Genomic DNA, 22,856 nt, shown 5'->3' on the forward strand with positions numbered 1-22,856 from the left:
ACTGACAAGGGGACACTGTCATCTAAACAAACTTGACACTGAAAGGTAATAATAGCCTAGATTCCATGATCCAAGATAGTCATAGTAAGGAGCTAAATAAGAGCATAGAAAATGGTGGAAAGAAAAGGGAGGGTACAGGGAAAAGAATGTTCAAACATAGGGGTGAGTAAGGAAGCCTGGGGCTACCCTTCCTGTACCTGGTCCAGAATATGACTGAATGATCTCACCACGAAGACATCTCATTATTGTAGGTGCCCATGCCGGACTCAACCAAATCGGTGTTTACTCTAAGGGAGGAGGGAGGTAGAGCTTTTGCTGGTGTTTTAAACTGATCCGTCATTGCCAGATGTACCTAAATTTGAAGAGGAAGGAAACAAAGTGATGTGCGTCATAAAGAATCCAATCAAGCAATTTGCATCTTTGGTTAAGTTTGTGGTAGCCAAGGGGCTCTGAGTCATTCCTGCTCTTTTGTTTCTTTCAACATAAAAAGGCAGGTATCAGGTCCGGTATCAGGTCTCCCAAGGGTGAAACCCTGTGGAAATCTGAGACTAGAGGTCAGTCTAGCAGGGAGGTAGTGAACCAAGCACAATCTCCCTTCCACCTCGTAGTAAAGGAACCCGGAAATACACGTAGCCGTGCAACAAGCCCATAACTAGATTTCCAAATCATTGATGGGAAAGTTACTCTCCATTTTTAGAGGAAAATCGGCTAGAAACTCTTTCATGAAAAAAAAGGCTTCGGTGTGCATAGGGTCACAGGAACCCCTCCCGCCCTAGGGGCTCACCTACTCTATAGATGTCTGGGACTCTAGGGGATTTGAAATTAACCACTTAAAAAGCATTTGAATCTAAAGGTGTCTCTGTTTCATAAATTAAGGCTGGTGAATTCTAGGAGTGAAGGGGTGATGAAGAAACCAGTTGCTTTTGGGGTTGGATTACAGGTGGGAACCAATTTAGGATTCATAGAACGCTTTGCTTTGGATCTGACAGGCATTTCATGTGATAAAACTTCCTCCCCATTCCCAGCCTCTTACCTAATTGGCCGCAGCGTGCAGTTTTCAACATGGGGCATACATTTTCAGAATACATACAACAATCAAAAAGAGCCCCGAAAACCCTCAAAACTCAACATCTCCCTCCTCTAAGATGCCAGAACCGCAGTTTGAAGCTAAGCAGAGAAGCAGAGGGGAAGCTAATTAAAAAGAACGTCGATTTCAGTAGTGGGCTGTAGAGGAACAAACGACCAAACCATAAAGAGAGCAAGGCCCATCTTTTCAACAATTATTAAATGTACTGCTTTAGATTGCAGAATATATTCTTTTCTTTTTCCTTCAGTGCAAAAAGACGTGAAAGCTTCCGAGGCTTTGCGCACACATTTCGGGACTGGCAGAGGGTCCCCGCCCCCGGGGACCGGGCGGACTGGGGGGTGGCAGCCTGTCCCCCCTCCCCCGGGGGACCCAGAAGCGGCGTCTCCGCCAGTCCGCACACCTCGGTCCACGCGGGCCTGGCCCGGGGGGAGGGCACCAAGTGCCGGGGTCCGGCCCACCGGCCGCAACTGCGCACGCACAGCCCGGGCCGGAGCCGAGCAAGGACCGACTTACTGCGCAACGGCGACCCGCTCGGCGACAGAAGAGGCGCGCACGGCCCGCGGCGGGAGAAGTGGCGGCACTGCCTGGCACTTTCGAGCTCTAGGCTGAAGCGGCAACAGCGGACGGGCCGAAGGCAAGCCGCCTCCCAGCTGGATCCCGAAGGGCCTCAGCTCGGTGTCCTCGCTTCCCAAAGGCTCTCGGGTCGGTCACTTCCATCCTTTGCTCAGGCCCAGGGCTGAGACATCTGTTTTCCATAAACCGCGCGGCCGCGGCAAATCCTGGATTACACGCCGCCCGGCGCCCGCCGCGTTCCCGGACCTGGCGCGGCGACTAATCCCCGCACAAAGAGCAGGCAGACGACACGCAAGCTGGCGCCCCGTTTCCCACCGCTTTCCCCGCGCGCGAACTGCAGGCTCAGGAGGCCGCCCCCCCCCCGGGGGCACCGCCAATCGCAGCCCGGGGAGGTGGCGGGGTGGGGGGGGTGGCGTAGAAAAAGGGTGGACGCGGTTCTCAGGGCTGCTTCAGAAAATGCATCCCCCCACCCCCCACCCCACCCCCCGGCCTGTAAACACACTACAGACTGTCCGTTCAGGGGAGTGACTTCAGTTTGACGCGGCTGAGAGCGCGGCAAGGGGCTAGCCAGCCTCCAGGACAGAACAGTTCATTACTGAAAGCAATCACAAGTCCTGAATATGAGAGTGGGAAAAAATCTTCTGCGTTTAAGTAAATTCTGACAATGAGTCAAAGAGGACACAATCAGCCCTCAAAACGAGGAGAAACTGCTGCCTCTCATGGTCTTATTTTTCACCCTGTGAAATAAGTGGGGTAGGGAGTCTCCCCTCTCCTCCCCGCTTCCCTTTCCTTCCTCCTAAAAACATTTGAGTGCCTCCTAAGTGCCGAGCACTAGACTAAGAAAAGGAAGTTTGGAAAAGGCCTGAAGTTTTTACTCTCGAGTGCCTTACTAGTGGGGGGGGGTGAAGGGAGGGAGGGAAGGGGAGGGTGAGGAGAGGGAAGGAGGGTGTGGAGACTGACAATTTCAAGGCATGGTGAAATTGCTGCGATAAAGTTTATGTCTAGAGAGTTACAGGAACACAGAAGCAGGTTTTAAATCATGCTGGAAATCAAAGAAGGCTTCCCAGAGGTGGCTGCATTTGCATTATGAAGACTGAGCAGGCATGAGATAGAATGGAGGAAGGTCTGAGCTTCTGGGTGGCTGCAGAAAGCAGGTGATGAGTGCAAAGGTGGGAGATGGGGTTATCCAGGGTGGCAAGCAGGCAGACCATAAAGATCTTATCTGCCAAACTCTGGGATTTGATTGTTGGAGGCTCCCTGAAGAATTTTAAGCAGATAAGTGACTTGATTAGGTTTGTGTTTCAGAAAGATTGTTGTGGAACGCATCTGGAAGGAAGACAGCCTAGGAAGGGAGTGAAGGTGGGGCTGAGTTGGACAAGGAAGACTCCAAAGATATGAGAGAGGTGGAACCTTGAGGATTTGATGCCTGGTAACAAAGGAAAGCAAAGCTGTATGCTATCACTCAGGTTTTTCTGACATGAGCAACACGGGGGATGGAGGGCGACATTCACCAGAAGCAACAAGAGAAGGAGGAGGAGCAAGCGGGACCAGCCAGAGAAGTGATGAGTTGCGTTTCGACAGGTTGAGTTTATGGTCTCTGTGGAATATCCAGATGCAAATGTCCCAGCAAGCAAGACAAGCCACGTGGATCTGTAGATATTTTCAGTGTTATGAGCTAAAAATATAAATCAGGCAATTGTCCACTGATAAGGAGAAGGTAAATACAGGACTAAAGAAAAGTCCCAACACTAGCTAGGGCTGCCATAACAAAGTACCACAAACTGAGTGGCTTACACAACAGAAATGTGCTGGCTCACAATGCTAGAGGCTAGATCTCCAAGATCAGGGTGTCCACAGAGCCATGTTCCCTCTGGGTGCCAGGGGAGCCCTCAGATCTGTTCCAGGACTCTTTCCTAGCTTCTGGAAGTTTCTTGGCTTCTGGCAGCATAACTTCAATCAACGTGGCCTTCTCCTGGTATGAGCGTCTGTGTCCAGGTGTTCCCTTTCTATAAGAACACCAGTGATACTGGGTGAGAGGCTTACCCCACTCCAGTATGATCGCATTGTAACCAATGACATCTGCCCTTATTTCTGTCTCCTGCTTAGAAATTACCCTGTGTTTATATAAAGTCACATTCTGAGGTTCTGGCTGTTAGCAGTTCGACATACGGATTTTGTGGAGGACACCATTCAACCCATCACATTCACAGTGTGAATTAAGTTATTAAGGGCAGGATTGAATATGGAGATGAGGGGAAACCCCAGTTTTCAGTGGGCAAAGAGAAGAGTTCTGGGTGAAAAGTCAGAGGAAAACGATTAGAAAGGGAAAAGGGAGGAGACCCACCAACATGGAAGGGGGAGAAATGTTTAAGTGTGGAGTGATTCATGTTGCCAAATGCTTACAAAGTCAAGCACATAAAGATAGAAATTGCCATGGCCTTTGGCAGTGTGACAGTCGTTAGACCAAATGGTCAGAATAGATGAACTTCAAAGGGCCCATTAACTCCATATTCTGCGACTCTAAAATCATTGTTCAGTAGACTCACTGAGGGGACTTGCCTTCCACGCCTAACCGGCTTTCTCCGCCTTATTTAGATTTAGGGCTCGAAAAGATGGCCCAGGCTCTGGAATCTGGTGGACAGACACTGGACTTCAGTCTGGATGAAAGCAAAACGGGAAAGCAGACCCTAGAGAAGGCGTTTTCTGGGAGGTGGTAGAGGCTGGTGGAAAGATATGGAGGCTCTGGGCCAGCAGAGCAAAGTTCCCCGGGGCCTGTGCCCTGAGGACCTGTACCCCGGCTCACCCTGGAGCCATTCCGTGGTACAATTTAGGCATTGTTCTCAGCGGGATAGCAGCCAAGCCTAATTCTCTGGATTTCTTAGAGATTCTCTGAGCCAGGTAACATTCTTTAAAAATAGGAAAAAAAACAAAAAACCAATGCTTTGTTGAGATAATTCACATACTATAAAAATTCATCCATTTAAAGTCTGCAATTCACTGGTTTTCAGTATATTTTCAAGGTTGTGCAACCATCACCACTGTCTAATTCCAGAACAATTTCATCAGCCTGAAAAGAAACTTCATACACACCAGTGGTCACTCCCCCATTTCCCACCCCATCCCAGCCTCCGGCAACCACTAATCTACTTTGTGTCTCTGTGGATATGCTCACTGTGGACATTTCATGTACATGGAATTATACGCCATGTGGCCTTTTGGGTCTGGCTTCTTTCACTGAGCAAAACTTTTTCAAGATTTATCTATTTGGTGGCATGTATCAGTCCATGATTCCTTTTGTTGCCAAATAACATAGCCAAACTACATTCTGTTTACCTGTTCATCAGCTGGACACGAGGATGGTTTTCACTTTTTGGCTGGTATGAGCAATGCTGCTATAAACATGTGTGTGCAAGTTTTTGTATGAACATATTTTTGTTCCTCTTAGTTAGATATCTACGAGTAGAATTACTAGGTCACGGGGTAACTCTATCTTTAAAAACTTGAGGATCTGCCAGGCTGGTTTCCAAAGCAGTTACATCGTTTTACACTAGCACTAGCAAAGTGTGAGGGTTCTAATTTCCTCGTGGGTGTAAAGTGGTATCTCATTGTGGGTTTGATTGGCATGTCCCTAGTGACTAATAATGTTGAATATCTTTTCATGTGTTTATTGACCATTTGTGTATCTTTGAAAAAATATCTATTAAAATCTTTACCTATTAAAGAAAAATTTTAAAAATCGTGGTTAAAAATACGTAACATAAAATTTCCCATTTTAGCCATTTTGACGTGTACTGTTCAGTGATATTAAGTACGTTCATTCACATTGTTGTGCACTCATCATTCTTTGCCCATTTTAAAGGTCTTTTTAAATGTATCTTTTATTGTTTAATTTTTACATTCTGGATACAAGTCCCTTACCAGAATATGATTTGAGAATATCTTCTTTCATTCTGTAGGTTGTTCTTTCACTTTCCTGATGGTGTTTTAATATTCCTTAATAAATTCCATTTATGCTCAAACTAACTAGAATAGCATTGTCAGTAGCTAAGAACATTGACAGGTGCACTGGATTCTGTTAAATACCATCTTATTCTATTTTTTCTTTCTGTAACAACCTGTCTCATATCACATCTTCTCTCCAAGATTGCCTTAGAACTTCGGTTTTGGGTTTGTTTTCTCTTAAAGCCTTTCTATTCTATTGGAATCCCGCCCTGTGATATCATGATTTATAATAAGAAATACATATTTGGTCTTCATTTCCTTTCTGGCACAGAGTTCCTAAAATCCTTGGAAGTTCCTAAGGTGAGAGCCATAAGGGTGTCTTTTGTTATGTTAATGAGGCACCTTTTGGGCCACACCTAAGGATGAGGCAGTGGTTGCCAGGAGAACCATCCTTGTGATTTGAGGGTTGGAATATTCAGTCCCACACCCTGACCTCTGGGGGGAGGAGTGGGGCTGAAGGTTGAATCAATCACTAATGGCCAGTGATTTAATCCATCATGCCTATATAATGAAGCCTTCATACAAACTCAAAAGGACGGAATTTGGAGAGCTTACAGGTTGTGGACAGCTGGAGAGATTTGAGGAGAGTGGTGCACTCCGATGGCATGGATATTCTGCACCCTTTTCCCATATCTTGCCCTGTGCATCTCTTCCATCTGTCTGTTTCTGAGTGATATCTTTTCATAATAAACCAATAATCCAGTAAGTAAGATGTTTCTCTGAGTTCTGTGAGCCTCTCTAGCAAATTAATGGAACCCAAGGAGGGAGTTGTCAGACCCTCCCATCTATAGGCGGTTGGTCAGAAGCACAGGTGACCATCGGGACTTGTGACTGGCCTCAAAACGAGGTGGAAGGACAGTGGAGGAGTGGGGGAAGTGCAGTCTTGTGAAACCAAACCCTTAACCTGTGTGGTCCGATGCTATCTCCAGATATCAGTGTCAGAATTGAGTTGAATCATAGGCCACCCTGCTGGTGTCACAGAGAACTGCTTGGTGATGTGGGGGGACCCACTGCCCAGACAAATGTTGGAACTTGTGCTCTGAACCCTTTGACACCCACATGTTACATTTCCTGGTTACGGACCGAAAGTATCAATGGCCACCACTAACACAATTGAGCAGGACTACCAGCAGCCTTCCATTCATTTCTCACGTCTATCCAGTCCCAGCCAGAGTCCTGCAGTACCATGCAGGGACCTCCCTCTCCACCCTCTCCCCCACTGCACTTCTCCCTCTCCTGTTACAGGGTCAGAGCCGCTATAGTGAGAGCTTATGAATGAGATCAATGTCCTACTTAACCTATAGACCATCCTCAGAGCCCAGGACAAGGCTTTGCAAACACTTGGAGCATAATAAACACGTGCTAAATGGAACTGAATGATGGGCCTTCTTTCTTTAATTGTATTTTTTATTCTAAAATTATATCTATGCCATCCTTGATTTTAAAGTTTTCTCTTAATGACCCACCTTTGGGGGCTTCGGGAATGAAATTGGGTAACAAGGCAAATCTATGCTATTCAGTGTATGACTGGAAGAGGGGAATTCTTTGGGGGAATTAATTTCTGTGAGTTTGTGAAATGGTTAAAAAAGGTGAATGCTTCACTGATAAAGTTCTCAGGTCCCAGAGAGAAGCTTAAGAGCAGTATTTGGGGCATCGCGGGGCTAAGGGCAGGTTTATCCGGTGGGTTGCATTTCATGATGACCACTGCTCAGTGCTTTGGGTCTGCTTAGTCTCTGTGGACAGTCTCTTATCCCGTCTGTCCCTGAGCCTGTCCAGCGGTCTGCAACTCTTCCGATTAGAAATTGGGGGAAGGCATCTGTTGGAAATAGCAGAAAAGAGCCTGTGCTCATTCAGTCATAGGTCCATCCCCTGTCTACTGAGCACGCACTTTACACAAGACACAGCTCTGGGTACGAAGAGGAGTAAGATTCGTCTCCCATGATCAGGAGTTGGGTGACAAATGAGGCGTCAAGACAAACACAATTAATCATCATCCAAAGCAGAGCGGACCTCCAATAAAAGAGGCATAAAAAGCTGTTTTGAGGATTCAGAGTAAGAAGAAATCACCCATTTGGTTTAAGGAGTAGGAAAGCCTTTCTGGAAGGTGGGAAAGAGAGCCAGGCTTTTGCTTAGAAACTCAGGCCGTCTAAACCATAGTCCCTGTTCTTCGGTAGCTCCTAACCCAGCTGGGATGAGCATCATACATACAGTGGCTGCAATTCAAGACCACACGTGTTAAGACCGATAGGAAAGAGTCACTGGAAAGCTGGAGATCACTTCCTAATAGCGTAACCAGGGAAGACTTTACGGAAGGGTGGGTTTGGGCCCTAAAAGGTGGGAAGAATTTATTAAAATGCATATTTTGGATATAAAGCAATTAAATGCTCTAGAAAATTTGGAAAACTTAGCAAAGCATAAAGAATAAAATGGAAATCATCCATAGACCCACTAACAATAGATAAATGCGTTGCCAAACATATGATATGCTTAATAAAAATTTGCAAAATGAATAAATGACCTTACCATTTATTGTCTCTATTTTTCCCTTGTGCATATTTTTATTATACACATAATTTTGGAACTCACTTTTTAAAAACATATTATATAGAATATGCATTTTAATATCAGTAAAATTATTTGAAAACATATTTTTTAAAAGCTCAAGAATATTCCAGTAATTGATATATCATTTATGCAACCAATTTTCATAGCATTCTCATGTGGATTGCTTCTAAATTTTCAACTATTACAAGTAAAACTTCAATGAAATTGCTCAACACAAATCTTTGTCCACACCTCTGTATTATCAGCATAGATTCCTGTAAGTGGAATTATCAAGTCAAGGTGTATTAACCTTCCTAGGACTCTCAAGAGAGTAAAATATTGCCAACTAATTTTTTAAAAGGCTGTACCAATTTACATTGCCATTAGCAAGGTGTGCTATTAAGACACACGCCTTCACCAACAGTATTATTTTAAAATATTTGCTAATCTGATAAGGAGAAAATAGTAACTCATTGTTGTTACACTGTGTATGTATTTGCTCACTAGTAATGTGGAACATTTTGAACGTGATCGTTTCCATGAATGTTTCCTTTACGTTGCCAGTTCATGTACTTACATCAAATGCTGTAAATGGAATATATATTTGTTTGCAAAACTTGGAAAGAATCTGCAACGCTCTCAGTCAATCTGGTTTCTCTTATGGTTATCTTCGTGTGAGCATCCTGTCATGGTAAGTGTGTGTTTTTTTTTTAAAGCTGTATTCTCATTCATTTTCTTTCTCCCCCTCCCTCTCTTCTCCTTCCCCTTCCTTTCTCTCTCTCTCTCTCTCTTTCTCTCTCTCTCTCTCTCTCTCTCTCCCTCTCTCTCTCTCTCTGTCTCTCTGCCACAGCACAGCCAACCACACTCTTCATCTGGTGCTCAAAGAAACTGGTCTGCTGCAACACTGGAGGAAAAACTGGCGATACGAGAATCATTGAGAGACAAAAAAAATATCCAAATTGTCAAGGGCCATTTAGTCACAGTGACCCTTTTTAAGTGCTGATTTCAGAACCTAACCTTCTCTTAGGCCATAAAATTCACCCCCACAGTGTTCCCCGGTTAATTCCCGCATTTCCACTGCACTGCACTTTGCTGCCTCCGTGGTGTCTGTTCCTGCTAAACCTGGTGTGGCCTTGGCTACATCATCCCCGGTCTGGATCCTGCCTGTCTATGATTACGAGGCTCAAATGGCAGCCCTTAAAAGAATATGAAAACAAATATGTGTGCATATGTATGACAGGGACATTATGCTGTACACCAGAAATTGACACATTGTGACTCATTATACTTCAATTGAAAAAAAGAGAGAGAGTTCCATCAAAAAAAAAGGCGGCTCTTGAATGGTGATTATCTTTTCCTCTGAATCCCATAGCATATTGTATTTTTGTTTTTTTGCTTTTGGTTTTTTAAATTTGGGGGGGTAGATATTTAGGTTTTCTACTTATTTATTTGTTTTACTGGTGGTACAGGGGATTGAACGCAGGGCCTCGTGCATGCTAAGCACACACTCTACCACTTGAGCTATCCCGCCACCCCAGCACACTCTTGTATTTACAGTATCTCCAACTTCCAGAGATTCTATTCTTCGTGCATGCAACTCATCTCCTTCATTATTTTATAAACTCCTTGAGGAGTCTCCTAGAGTAGGGTCCGTGCCTTCTTTAGTCTGGATTCCCAAAATGCAGTTAGAGGAAACCCCAAAATGTTTTACAAATTTAAAAACTAAATGTCATTTAACAGAGCATTAGCCCCACTCCCCCCCCAAAAAGCTACTTTGAAAAGGAAAACAAAGCTTACTTTGATTTAATTTTTTAATTTATTTTTTGGGGGGAGGTGGTAAGTAGGGGCTTGAACCCAGAACCTCCTGCATGCTAAGCATGCGCTCTACCACTTGAGCGATACCCTCCCCCAATGAAGCTTAATTTTAATTGTCGGGACTGTGGTCATGTTACGGACTAAGCTGTGCCCTCCCACAAATTCATATGTTGAAGTCCTTATTCCCATTTCAGGGGTATTTGGAGATGGGTCCTTTAGGGAAGTAATTAAGGTTAAATGAGGTCAAAAGATGGAGCTTTAATCCACCGGGATTAGTGTCCTTATAAAAGGAGGAAGCGACCCCAGAGCTTTCTCTCTCTCCATGCGCCTAGCAAAAAGGACACGTGAGCACACAGTGAGAAGGCTGCCGTCTGCAGACCAGGGCTGCATCAGAGCCCGACCACGTGGGCACCTTGATCTTGGACCTCTGGCCTCCAGAGCTGTGAGGAAATAAACTTCTGTTGTTTAAGCCAACCAGCCTCCAGTGTTTTGTGACAGCAGCCTAGGCAGACTTACACAGTGGTAATGGTAAGATGTTAGCTAGAAGTGGAAGAAAGCCAGTCTAAATAAAGGAATATTGCTGACTCACAGAATCTCATGCTGAGACCTTTTTGGGGGTAGAAACTAGGGAAGACTTAGGAAACATGGCTCCTTTTGTCTTGTCACAAATGGCACAAGATGCCCTCTTAGTCTGCTGCCACTTACGTCCTCTGTGGCAGAGGAATAAAAACTGGTAAAAATTCGACTAAGAAATTGAATAGGGCTAAACAATTAATTTTTAGATCGACAATAAAGTCAGCAGAGGGAAATAAGCACTGAAATAATACTTTAAAACAATCAGGAAGTTGACAAGGAAATCGCTACTGGCTTCCATTAGAGTAAGAGCATACTTTCTTACAATGGTTTCTTGAAATGATGATATATTGATCTTCTTGGGCTGATCCATTAGCCATGGAAAGATGTACCTGAATCTCTAGGGACGTTACTGAGTACAGCCATCAGGCCATGTCACGGAACCACACACTACCCCCAAACCAGTATTAAGGAAGAACACATTAGAACGTCAATACGGAAAGAGAACAACTCTCTCTGGGATCATAATCATGGTTCTCAAGTCTTTGCCAAAAACTCAATCATCATAACTGCATGTTTTAAATATACGTCATACTTCTCAAGTTTCAAACAGAAAATCTTAACCTTTCTTGGACAAAAACCAAAGCAATAAAAACAGATAAAAGACTTTTTTAGAACTGTATTTCTTAGGAATATTGTGGTTTAATGTCTATTCACTTCTCACACTGGAGATTTTTAAAAAAAGGAATTGTGAAAAATCTTTCAAAATCTCCTTTTTTCCAACATGTGGTGAAAATATGGAGACAACTGAGTCATTGTCTTATTCTTTACAACAGATTTCAATGTATTCTATCCCTAATATCCAAAAGATTATAATAGTAGGTTTTAAAAAGAAAAACATAAACTTTTAATAAGTATAAATTACAAACAGAAAAGTGAACAAGTCCTAAGGCAATAGCTTGATGAATTATCACAAAGAACCACAACAGAGTAAACACCACGCAGATCAAGAACTGGAACATAACCAGCAACCCAGATGCTTCCTCCAAAATGTAGCTTTGAGTTGGCAGGTATAGCTCAGTGGTAGAGTGCATGCCTAGCATACACAAGGTCCTGGGTTCAATCCCCAGCACCTCCATCAAAAATAAATAAGTAAACTTAATTATCTCCCCTTGCCAAAAAAAAAATTTAATAAAAAGTGTAGTTTTGAGCCAGATATATATATTATTTTCATAAAAATAGTATCATTAGTGGTAGTTAGTGCCTAGATCAACTGACAAAAGCCCAAAAGGTTTATGGACAGATTGCCCTGGGGCTCATCTAACTTTCAGATTCCTTAATCAGCAGCACAGCATTCATAGGAATATAAATTAGCATAACCACCCAGTGTTCCTGAAAAATAATTTTGTGATATGTATCTAGATCCTTAAAAATGTTTCTGCTGTAAGCCCTAGTAATTCCATCATAACAATCTTTCCTGAAGCAGTATCAGTGGTGTGGTCACAGATGTATGTCCAGACAGCATCGTAAGAGCGATAGCTCTGTGCAGCCTGGGACAAAACAGTTAACCAACTGCCCTGGCCACAGCTTCCTCATCAGTTAAATGGTACTAATAGTAGTCCAAAGGTTAAATTAGTTAAGATGCATAAAGACCTTCAAACAGCCCCTGTCACACAGTTGGCAGTTCAGTAGATGTTCAGAATTATTAGCTATTGTTACAAAAGCATTCATCACTACATTATTAACATTAGGAACATTTTTTGAAAGAACTTAAATGACCAGAATTAGGGGAATGAATACACACACTTTTGGGTATCCATACGGAAGAACAGAACACCCTCCTAGGGCTGAGGTGTGGTGGTTAAAAGTGTAGCCTTTGCAGTCAGAGTGCCAGCCTGCCCCCACCAGCTGTGCAGCCTTGGACAATTAACTCTGCAAGCCTCAGTTTCCTCACCTGAAAATAGAGAATAAGAATGCCTACCTTGGAGGGCTGACTGGTTTATATACATAAAGCACTTTGAACAGTCTCTGGCATACAATTGGTGCTTAATGAGAGTTAATGTCCCAGTCCCTCTGAAGTTCAAGAGCTGGAGTCTGATTGCCCTGTGATCCATCACAGACACAAAGCTTCCCAGTCAATGGCTGGGAAAGTACATGTCTGGGAGGAAGCGGAGATGGGAACCAAACCTAAGTTCCCTTGGAGTCATCAGAAGAAATTAGGAACACGAGCCCGGCCTGGGGGCTACGTGCACAGTGGCCATGCGAAGGAGCTGGACAGGGTTGTTGCAGGGGCGGCACCAGAACGGACTGCTTTGATTAAAAGGGAAAAAGGCCTCTAAACAAAAAACTCCCAACAGAGCAGCAAACAAGTCTTGGCGAGGAAGGAGCTGGAACGTTCTCCTCCTCTCCAGACTCTCTCGGCCCCGTCCACCCACGCACTTTTTTCTTCTCCCTGCCTGCCCTCCCCACCCCGCCCCTTTCTCACTCCCGGCTCTCCCGAGACTACAGAACAGGGATGGCGAAGACAGATTCACATCCACTGCGGAGAGGAGATGTGCAGCCACAGCTTCCATAGAAAGAAATGGGATGCTCTGATGGGACTCCTCACCGGATCCGGATCCGGATCCGAAAGCCATCGTAGGGTTGCAAGCGGATGCGGGGTCCGCTCTAAAGGAGCAGGTTTACAAGCAGCCTCGGAACCCCGGAAGGAGTTGAGCCGTTTCTCAGAGCCAATAACCATGATTCCTGGACAAGTATCGGCGGCCACCAAGCCCTCCTTCCACCGGCCCTATTCCACTCTGAGCTCAGGTCCCCTGCCTATCAGCCCAAGGACCCTGCCCCTCCAAGGCGGCACGCAAGCCTGAGCCAGCCTCCTCCCCCCTTCTGTGTGCAGCCGGCAGCCGTGAAGCCCTGGTGGGCACAGAGGCAGCTACTCCCTGATCATCCCGGGACAGCGATGGGGGCCGCCGGGCGGCTGCCAGGGCCCCCTCCCCGCCCTCCAGTGACCGCGCAGGCAATGCCGCGCCTCGGTTCACTGCTGTGTTGAGTGAGGGAAGAAAAACTGCTTTTCTCGGGCCTTGTCACAATCTTGCCTTGTCACAGCTCCAGCAAGCCTTTTGGGTCTTGTAGGGTCACTGCTGCCTTATAGGGGTCTTTCCATTTTCTTTCCATAATGGATCAACATGAATTAATATTTACGCGGTGCCCTCAGTGTGTCCAGATCACACGGTGTATCCAGAACACACAATAGCCATCCTCCCTGGGGATATATTTAAATGGGCCCCATTTCTAAGAAAAATGCTGATTGCTGCTGTTTTATCCTTTAAAAATGCTCTTAAGATGATAGAATCATCCAGGGAGGAACACTGGTCAAGAATCCCATATCCTGAGAGCCCTGGTTCTTGTCACTTGGTCTCCAGTGCAAGCACCCATGTGTCGGAGACATTTCAAAGAGATTGGGCTCTCCTGGGCCTTCCTGGAAATGCAGTGACGACCCAGGTGCGCGCGGAGCACTTGAGGGCCATGGAAGGAGCCAGCCTCTGTTCTGCAGACAGAGGAGCCTCAGCAAGATTTAGCTTAAAGCGCCTGTAGTTAAAATGAAATCACCCAGGATTGCAGCTGGGAAGCTATATGAAAACTATCCTGGAAAGCATGTGAGTGCTCGGTAGGGTACATGGTTCTGAGGCCAGGTTGTAGCTTCTAAGTCCAGAGTAGACTCTATGTTTTACCCTTCTGGGAAGAGCGGGAGAAGTCAGAGCGGGGACACCCACCCAGCGAGAACTCTCCCTGGAGGGTCCCTGGTGGGATCTCAGTGACAGTAGGCTTAGCTCCCTAACACATCGAAGAACACATATTGGACACCGTCTGCCCTGACCCAGTTTATACTGAGGCTTTGAGGATGATACGGACTTAAATGTCTTTCTCCTACACACCCATTAAGGATGGACCGCATTTTCCAAGTTAGTTCCAGAGTGAGGAGTCAAGAGGCATGACTGATGTTTGGAAAGTCAGAGGTTGGCTCTTCGGCTCTTTGTGGTTTCCGTAGAGTTAGTGGTTGGAGGAAATCCACTGAAGTTCTATTTGCACAACAGCTACAAAATGTGAAACGTGCTGTTCCCTCAGTGTCAGCCTGTCAGGTGCGGTACTATAAAGTACAGGCCGAGGGTGGGCAAACACACCTGGTAGTTGAAGACCTACATACCAGGAAACACTCTCCTTGAAAGGCTGAACAGGACTGCAGGTGTGACAGGGACAATGTTGCCAGTGGGTGCGCCTGGAGGTGAGATGCTCAGAGCTCCCAGGGGCTCCCCAGGGGCTGGAATCCCAGTCTCCATTTCTGATTCGCTTTCCATCTTTCTTGATGGGTCCCTTTAACATCCTGGATGACCAAACAGCATGCTTATTAAGTGTGAGTGGTGGTGTGAGTGTGTTTCATTTGAAAAGTTTTTTCCTCCATCCTGGATATTTATTACATCTTGGTAGAGTTTAGTTTTGCATATGACGGTTTAAAATGGCCCTAATAGTGAGGGGGAGGTGAACTGAAACTTCATCTGCCCCAGTTTAAAATATTACATTCTCATGTGTATTTTCTAGGCAATTTAAAGCCCAGAAATACACAAATAGGTGAAATGCAAGAGATTATAAATGCAAATCAAGTTAAGGTTCCATTGCTCTAGGGGGAGCCAAGCTCCCCGAGCTCACTGAGCTGTCTCCTCCTTAGCCATCCACAGGCCTAACCTGTCTAAACCCGCACGTGTTGGTTTGTGGTGTGGATGTTTTTCAGGCCACTCGCCCAGCTCCAGATTTCCTTCCAGCTCTAGACCTTGCCTTGTAGGTTCTTGCTTTCGTAACTTACAGAACATTTCGAGGTTCTCTGCTTGGAACCCTCTACAGCACCACCTAGAAACCTCAATCAGAATGAATGGGATGGTCCATCTGAGAGGGAAAAGGGATGATTCCACGCCAAATACTATGCAAGGATGGCTGCATGTTTCATCTTTTCAATCCCCATAATAGTGCAGTAAGGTAGACATTATTACTTCCATTTTCAGGTGAGGAAAATGAGAAATAGAGAGGTTCAGTAACTTGACAAGGTCTCCAGTAGTCGCTAGAAACCAGGAGGCCTGGGATTCAAGCTCTGCTCTGTCTGAACTATGTTCTGGTCTTGGTGCCTCTATGAAATATTCTACTTTTCACAAAATTTATTATGAACCATTTAAACAAACACAAAAGTAGATGATGGATCCCTAAATACCCATCACCCTGATAAAACAGTTGTCAAGATCTTGCCACTTTGCTTCATCCTTGTGGGGCAATTTTCTTTGGCTTCATTTCCTGTCAGTTTTGTTTCATCCAGGATCACTCATTCACTCACATGCTACGTTTCAACCAGACTAAACAAGCTGTTTAGTTGTTCTCTGAATATTGTTTTCTGCCTCTGGACCTTTGCACATGTTGATCCCTTGGGCTCAGGGGTTTCCAATCCTGGTATACAGATATCCACAGGACCCACCACTGACCAACCACATCAGAAACTGCCAGCATGAGTCATGCTTCCCTCCGTGTCCATTTGACTCACTCCTCCTCCATCTTCCAGACTCCCTTCTAGAACCATCCCTCTCTCCACAAAGCCTTCACCGATATCCTGAGCTTGGCTAGAGGTGTTCCCTCCCACTCTCCCATGGCATCTCATACATATATCCATTGTACTCTGCCCTGGTGCAATTCTCCACCAGACCGTGAATTCCTCTAGGAACATCATGGCTCTGAGTTCTGTGCCCCCAGGGACTTGCACAGGGTAGCTAGTGATCAGTAAATATCTGAGCAAGGAAAGAGAAGGACGGAAAGGGGAAGAACTTGAAGCCACCCGGGTTCCTAACCCTGCAGGTCTCTGGATGTGTGGAGCCCCAAGCGCCTCTCCTGTGAGTGTTTGGCACAAGAGCTGCCTCCACTGCATGGATGCAGTGGGTCTTCAAACAGCCAGGTGGTGGGCAGAGAGAATAAGAAAGAAAATATGAGACCAGCACCTGGGGAACATCCCCGGAGCAGTGGGTCCCAGGCTACTGAGAACTGCTTCTTTCTGGCTGTCCCCACAAATTCCTTTTGGAATTTTTGCCTCCAGACAATATCAGTCCAAAATTGGACATTTTCCAATTCTCTACAAACATCCAAAAGATCATCTAAGAAATGGGTATCTTCCTACTGTAGCAAGTAACAGACTTAGAATGTGTTACTGCCTGAGAAAATAGTCTGTTTTTAAAACTGCACTTTGAAACTAGGAGATTCCAAAAGAATATTTGTTTCTTTCTTTTTTGTTGTTTGATTGATTTTTCTGTATTGTTTTTTAATCTCTATTTTATTTATAAAAAATTTACAAAATAATTTTATTTAAAAATTTATTTTAAAAAGAATATTTCATTTCAGGCCCATCTACTAATTCTTGGATGAAACTTCAACAAGGATAAGCATGATCAATAGTGAGCTTAAGGGTAGTTTCCAACTCTGTTTAGCTTACGCTTATCAAGTCCCTGTGAAGGAGCTCCTGTCAGATTCAGAGTCACAGATTAGGAGGTAGAATGGACCTTAAACAGAGAGGTGGCCACATGGACGGATCAGAAAGCCGTGGTCCAGAGCTCCACATGGGCGGGGGTGTCGACACTAGAACGTGAGCCTGCTGGTGTCTGCGCACTGCTCTCCCCGCTACACTGCATCCGCTCACCATTCTCTCCTCCAGATGTCACAGGGAAACCAAAGGGACATCCAGCACACTTGGCCAGTGCTTAGGACTATCACTGAGCACTGGGAGCTATCACAATAAAAGAATTCATATTCACAGAGTATTTGCTGTGTGCTGAGCCCTGGGTGAGGAATGTTCACTCATTACCACACTTAATCCCCACAGTGGTCCAGTGAAGTGGATACTGACCTCCCCATCATCTTGCTGAGGAGCTGAGGTTTAGAGAGATTAGGTACCTTGCCCAATATACACAAGAAAATGGCAAAGGTGAGCCTTGAACCAGGACTGTTCAAAGGTCTTTCTTTTAAGTCCCATATTCTTCAGTCTCTCTTCTGTGTGTCATCCCTTATGGGCCCAGCACCATATAGCACAGGCCCCCAGTGCCCCCTCAGCTGGCTCTTTCCGGCATCCGGCTCACTGCACAAGGATGCTTCTCTTTGACACTTTCTCCAATTTAGAGGAAGTGGTTCTGGGCTCTCCTTCCCAGCTGCCAGTTAGTTTCCAGCAGGAGGTTACATTTTGGTGGCAGTGACTAGATGGATACTTGAAAAGCTATGAAGATGAATGCCAACTATATTCCACTGAAAATCCTCACTTCATAATACAAGGCTACGGACTGTATACCTTCCCAATGATTCACCTTTCAGGTCACTTATTAGCTGTGTGACTTTGCACAAGTTACTTAACCTCTCTGTGCCCCAGTTCCCTTTGGTGTAAAATGAGGACAATAACTGTTCTTCAAAGGGTAAGTGAGGACTGAGTGAGAAAATACATGTAAAGGCCTGGCACACAGTAAGTGCTCAATAAAGGATACCTATCATTCCCAGTAGTATTTGTCATTGTCACAGTATTTCATCCATACATGCTTGTTTCTTTGGTTTCATAAGCCCATGAGAACAGTCCTCAGTATTTAAGTGCTCTAGAGAAATATTACTTTTTATTGCAAATCTCCTACTTTAGCATGAGTTTGTATGAATTCTGTGTCTGAAAATGATGCTGTAAGTGCCTGAATTTCCAGGAGCTGGCGTGCCCACCATTCTGATGAAGGCAGCCAGGCAAGAGCTGGCTTTGTGCCTTGTGCAGTCTCCTGAAATTGACCCCATCTGCTCTGACTGGCCTCCTTTTTGTTCTTTCTCATCTCGCCATCTTCCAGTGGTGCTTGTCAGGTGGAAAGGTAAAAATGCAGTGACTTGAAGGAAACTGGCATTTGGAAGGCCTGAAGCCGCAGGGCGAGGTGATGTACTCTCCCCGCTGAGCCTCCACTTCACCTGGCAGCACTGGCAGGACCAAAAGTTCTGTTCCTGATCAAGATCACACCATAAGGCAACTCATGCCCCTTTCCCAGGCTCTCATACCGCTGAAGGAGAACTTGGCCTCACTTGGAACCACCTGGTGTTTTCATACACTGCACTGAAGCATTCATGATCCTTTGGGTCAAACTCATTAAAAAAATAATAATAACATTTGCATCTGATTTAATTCCTCCAGGAGCCCCAAACTGTGTTGGCTTTAAACATCCTGTGTCAAGATAATAAATACAAAGTCTGGGGATTAGGCCAGGCGGGGAGATTTATAAAACACTTGATGTATTAAAGCCCCATGATTCACTCTTTGCTTTATCTAAAAATGAAGTCACATCTCTTTCGTTTTTCAGGCTCTTGTCTATATCAAAGACAGACTGAGTGGGCTGACTTCACCCCACGAAGCTCATCAGAAAGGAAAGGGCAAAATCCTCCGATCAAAGTGATTTTCTCTTCAGCAGGAGGCGAGAATTCCCAAAGCAATTCTCAGGGCTTTGGATGGGCTATCCCCTAGTCCCTACTTGCAGCCAAGCAACCAGACAGAGCACACCTCCTCCCTTGCCCCTCTGCCCTAGGAGAGGTGTCTTGCTTGGCCAAAGAGGGCACATGGGATGATAAAATCAGGCACCAAACACAGGTTCTCCATCTTGCTCATTCACTCACAGGAAACCAGACAGAATCCCTGGGGGAGGGGGTGGGAAGCCCATTTCAGGGCTCACCGCATCTCTCACACGCTGTCCTCTGGCTCCGCGGGCTTCTCCCTTGGGTAGTCAAGGACAAGTGCTCTGCCCCCTGGGGCTTTCCTTCATTCCTGAGCCCCAGTGCAGCGGGCCACAGTGCCGTTTGAGCACTTTTATGGGGCAGTAAAACTTTACAGCCTGCAGCTCTCAACGGTTCCCACATTTCTGAATAGAACTATTTATGACTTACAAGACCACTACGGTTTGCCCTTTGAAAACACGAACAGATATTACACCCTTTCAAGAGGGGTTGACCGAGTGACATGTGCTAACAGCTGGCTTACAGAAACCCGGCGGTGGCAGAGCTAAACTCCTGACTGTGAGCAGCTAAGTTAGAAAGTAAAACTGCCTTTGAGTCTCACAACATCACCGAGGTAGCCGTACATACACTTGGCCTCTTCCATGGTGCTTAGCGTCTCTCCCCCGATTTTTTGCTTCCCTGCCCCTTTCCCGCCTGGATCGACAGGCATCCCTTGGTCAGCAAATCCAGAGAACCCATCTTTTCCTTCCGTCTTTAGAAGGCAGAAAATCAAAACCAGGAAAAAGCCAGCAACTCAACCACAACTTGTTTCTCCCCAGAGCAGCGCCCAGGATTAATTAACCAGCTAGCCCAGGAAAAGCATCGCCTGACACTTGGAATTTCCCTTACCGGTGTTCCATACCGGCCGCTCCCGCGCATCAGAGCCGGGCCCCAGCCTCCTCGGATGTGGGGACTCAGCTCCCTGCAGCCTACGGACAATCCAGCGCATTATAGTCAGCAGGCTGCCGAGTTAAAGGGTGGCCCTTAGGAAAATATAAACAGCTAGTCAGCGCGAGCCAAGGGGGCGGGGCTGCAGCGGGGGACAATGGGAGCCAATGATCAGCCTCCTCGGGCTCTGTTAGCTTAGAGATTGTGTTTCATTCTGGAGGAGAGACAGAGAGGGAACAGCACTGAATAGGAAGGGCAGCCCTGCAGCATGAAATGGGTCCAAGTTGAAAAGTTTAATCGCTGCCTGCAGAAAATCATTTTCCAGGAAGAGCTTGTATGCCTTGCACATAATTATATAGATTTTTAGAAGTCACGAACATTTGTGTTGCATTAACCATCTTTGATCTCTCCCGGTTAATAAATGTAGTATTCACTGGGGTAATGAATCAATGGGGAAAGGAGTTTTTCAAAGAACAAAGTCCAAGGAAGATGCTTTTATGGCACGCTTATTCTGTTGGACATAATATCTGTTGAGAAATACTCACTACATCTAGAGGGAAAATGCTTGATTTGATAGGTATATCTTCAGAACTTAAAGAAACAGGCTTATTTTATTTCCCAAATATAAATGACTCACATTCATTTTTTAAATGCTCATTTATCTGATCATACCTATGCAGAAGTTAGGTCAGTGCATCTGGGAGAAGGCAGGACAGCTGTGGCTTTTTTCTCTCTTATGAACTTAAACTAAATTCTGCTTTTAAAGCTACGAGGTCAGCTTAAGTTTTCAATACCGTGATAATAACCAAGAATCAAGAAATAAAGGAAATGAACTGTGGCTTTTTCTTTCTTTATATGATTTCTAAATAATACACTGAGGTAAAAATAAAATTAAGAGCTACTTGGATGATTTGTGGCATTGTGTAAATTACAGGCATAGAAACGTTGAGAAAAGTACACTCAGTACAATTTGGAGTAGACTCGTTGTTTATAAAGGGAGGCACGGTGGCTATCAAAATTAACTAGCAGAGAAACAGGAAAATGTTGAAATATAATCATTTCCCACAAACTCTCTATCAAGCCCTTCTGACTTGGATTATAAAAATGATAATCCATAGACACTGTCCCTTCTAACCTATGGCAGTTTTAAAATATTTATGATTCTGACACTGATGTTTACTTTATATTAAAGTAAGATTCCTCTGGTAGCTCTTCTAAATAGTGTTTGAGGCACCTTCTGGCCCTTCTGTTTTTCTAGTGATTCCAGAGATGCTGTTATATCTGATTTTAAAGTACGGGTTACCTTCTGGAAAATGTCTAGTTTTCCTCTAAAGCCTAAAGAACATGTCATTTTAAAAATGCTTCAGAACACCAAAAGCTGAATCAAAGAAAAAACAGATAAACTAGATTTCATTAAAATTAAAAACTTTTTTGTATCAAAGTTTGTTATCAAGAAAGTGAAAAAGTAACCTACAGGACAGAAAAAATATTTATAAATCACATGTCTGATAAAGGTTTAATATGCAGAATATATAATAAACGCTTACAGCTCAACAGCAAAAAGACAAATAACCCAATTTAAAAATGGGCAAAGGGCTTGAATAGAAATTGCCCTAAAAATGATATACAAATGGCCAGCAAGCACATGAAAAGATGTTCAACATCATTAGTCACTAGGGAAAGTCAAATCAAAACCCATTGAAGTACCACTTCACAACCATTAGGATGGCTTAAAACAAAAAAGAAAGTAACAAGTGTTGAGGAGGATAAGGAAGAACTGGAAGCTTCGTACATTGCTTGTGGGAATTTAAAACAGTTCAGCGGCTGTGGAAAAGAGTCCTGCAGTTCTTCAAAAAGTCAAGCGTAGAACTGCTGAGCCAGCAATTCCACTCGGGGGTACGTAACCAAAAGAGCTGAAAAGAGGCACTCAGACAAATTCATGCATACTCATAGTCACAGCAGCATTTTTCATGATAGTCAAAGGGTAGAGACATCCTAAATGCCCGTGAACAGATTAATGGATGAACAAATTGTGATATATACATACGATGGAATAGTGTCCAGCCACAAAAAGGAATAAGGTATTGATATACAGACTACAAAGAGGATGACCCTCAAAAACATTATACTAAATGAAAGAGGACAGACAGAAAAGGTCATATATCACATGATTCCATTTATATGAAATGTCCAGAATCAATAAGTCCGTAGAGACAGAAGGCAGACGGGTGGTTGCCAGGGACTGGAGTAGGGTGGCGGGAATGAGAAACCACTTATTGGATGCAAGGTTTATTTTGGAACTTAGATAGAGGTGGTGGTTGCCTAACATTGCGAATGTGATTATGTCACTGAATTGTTCACTTTAAAATGGCTAGTTGTGTATGTGTGTGTGTGTGTGTGTTTAAGCTTCAGTATCTTCTGGGTTCAACAGGAACCTTCCTCGAAAGGTCATCCCAGGAATTTACTGAAGATTTTTTTTTTAAGATTTATTCATGTACTCATCCATTCAGTATTTGTGCATTGTTCAGCATCTATTAAATGCCAGGAGACCCACTTACACCTTCTCTATCAAAGGTGAGAAAGAACAGGACCATCTAAAGGGGAAAGGAACATGGCAGGCAGGGTGAGAGAATTAATGTTTGGTAAGTGGCTGTGACCTGCTAGGTCATCTCAGTCTTGATCTCACTTACTTTTCAAAATCAGGTATCACTTATGCACGAAATCTAAAGAATGATACAAATGAACTTATTTACAAAACAGAAAGAGACTCACAGACATAGAAAACAAACTTATGGTT

The 22,856-nt window shown here is 44.6% G+C and overlaps 1 protein-coding gene across 8 annotated transcripts in view; it reads right to left on the bottom strand.

The window, feature by feature from the left end:
- TRIM2 (tripartite motif containing 2) overlaps positions 1–22,856 on the bottom strand; it is a 158,937-nt gene that overhangs the window by 93,878 nt on the left and 42,203 nt on the right. For 2 of the 8 annotated variants that reach the window (XM_072975478.1, XM_072975469.1), the window contains exons 1-2: positions 1,601–2,012; positions 198–352 (exon numbers count right to left, since the gene is read on the bottom strand). The exons of 2 other annotated variants lie outside the window; for them this stretch is intronic. Coding sequence is in view for 2 of the 6 variants with exons in the window: in XM_006213168.4 (XP_006213230.2) it covers positions 20,021–20,050 (30 nt within the window). In the remaining 4 variants the exon portion in view is untranslated. Of the gene's footprint in view, positions 1–197; positions 353–1,600; positions 2,013–20,020; positions 20,140–22,856 lie in introns of those variants that run through there. 4 more of the 8 variants (XM_031670006.2, XM_031670004.2, XM_006213168.4 and 1 more) reach the window with 3 other exon arrangements.

The sequence above is a fragment of the Vicugna pacos genome, chromosome 2 (assembly GCF_048564905.1).
Source record: "Vicugna pacos chromosome 2, VicPac4, whole genome shotgun sequence".
Taxonomy (NCBI): Eukaryota; Metazoa; Chordata; class Mammalia; order Artiodactyla; family Camelidae; genus Vicugna; species Vicugna pacos.